General features: G+C 47.7%; 1 protein-coding gene across 1 annotated transcript; it reads right to left on the bottom strand.

Moving 5' to 3' along the window:
- Positions 1–8: 8 nt before the first annotated feature.
- LOC119347832 lies at positions 9–1436 on the bottom strand (the record flags this gene model as incomplete). The annotated part of the gene is made up of 1 exon (XM_037616353.1): positions 9–1436. A coding segment is annotated over one exon (1428 nt), but the record flags the coding sequence as incomplete, so codon positions are not given.
- Between the last annotated feature and the right edge of the window lie 6 nt (positions 1437–1442).

Genomic DNA, 1442 nt, shown 5'->3' with positions numbered 1-1442 from the left:
AGTGATTTGGGGAGGCCATCCTTGGGCAATGATGAGAGGGCTGGACATTCATAGATTGTTAATTTCTTGAGGCTGGTAAGGTTGCTCATCCCTGCAGGGAGTTGGTGAAGGTCCTTGAAACATGAAAAGTCAAGTTCCTGGAGGGAGGAGAGGAGTTGAAGGGCATCCTCTTGCTCCTTGCTGAACCGCTCCATCCCTTCACACCAATTCCCTCGAAGTTTCAGCTTGGTGAGGGAGGAAGAGAGGAATCTACAGACGGGTGCAGCAAGAAATCCTGCTATGTCATCTGTCCCGAGCTCATGCAGTGTGGATGAAACAATCTGTGTCTGCTGCTCTTCACCTCCCTCAGCATCCTCCAAAGCCCGTCTGGGATTGGGATCCCAATCAGCAAAAAATCTATGGCTGCCCCTGACTTCTAATTCCTTGAGTTGGCCGCCGGTGGTAATGAGAGACCACAAGACCTGACATTTCAGATCCTCTCCACAATTACCCAATTCTAATCTAATAAGAGAGGAGAGGTTTGAGAGGGGCTCCAGTGTTCCCATACCTTGCACACCCACAAGCTCCAGGAACTGCAGGGAGGAAGGAAAAAGGTGACGGGAAAAGGAGAAGGTGGATAGAAACTTTGGGGACCACCGTATTGTTAATCTCTGGAGGGATCGCAAGGCTTGGAGCCATCCTCCACCAGGAACAAGAGTTGGAGGGTCAACCAGGACCAGCTCTGGGCAGTAATTGAACCACAATTCCCGTAGTGAGTCACAGAGATGAGCTGGGAGGAGCAGCACCCCATCATCCTCTTCCTCTGCTGCTGCTGTTATTTCACCTCCCCCCATCTCTGATGCTTCTTGTGTTGTTTGTTGCACATCCACCCCCACCACCAGCTTTTTTATGCTTTTACACCACCATATTACCAATTTGGAGAGCTTTGGGAGGTGGGGGAGGAGCTCTGTCAGTTCCTTGCCAGTATTACCATTTAATTTGTAGATCTTGATATACTCAACAGGGAGCTGCCATTCCACATCACTCTGACATCCTCCTAGTGGTCCAACTAGACCAACTGATTCTTTTACAATCAATGTCCTCAGCGAGGTTAGCATCAGAAGGTGCTTCAACTCCAGAGGTGGGCACTTGTCCAGTGTCAGCTTCTCAATACCTGTTTCTTTACTGAAAAGTAACACTTGGTCTAAGCTAAGCAGATCACTCTCTCCGGTAATTTTCAATTCTGCTCCACCGGATGATCCTGAGTATGTAAACCTCTTTAATAGTTTCACATTTGCTAACTCGACATTACGCAGACTTTCAGTCCAGGAGATGGGAGACAAGAATTCTGGACAGTCCTGTATCTTGAGCTCCTGTAGTTTAGGATAAAGAATATGGTTTGAAATTGGAAACTCTAAGAATTTCGGGCACTCTTTAATAATCAGCACTTGCAAGAGAGGGAA

The sequence above is a fragment of the Triticum dicoccoides genome, unplaced genomic scaffold (assembly GCF_002162155.2).
Source record: "Triticum dicoccoides isolate Atlit2015 ecotype Zavitan unplaced genomic scaffold, WEW_v2.0 scaffold76582, whole genome shotgun sequence".
In the NCBI taxonomy this organism is placed as follows: domain Eukaryota; kingdom Viridiplantae; phylum Streptophyta; class Magnoliopsida; order Poales; family Poaceae; genus Triticum; species Triticum dicoccoides.
This window is presented reverse-complemented; position numbering and strand designations above follow the sequence as displayed.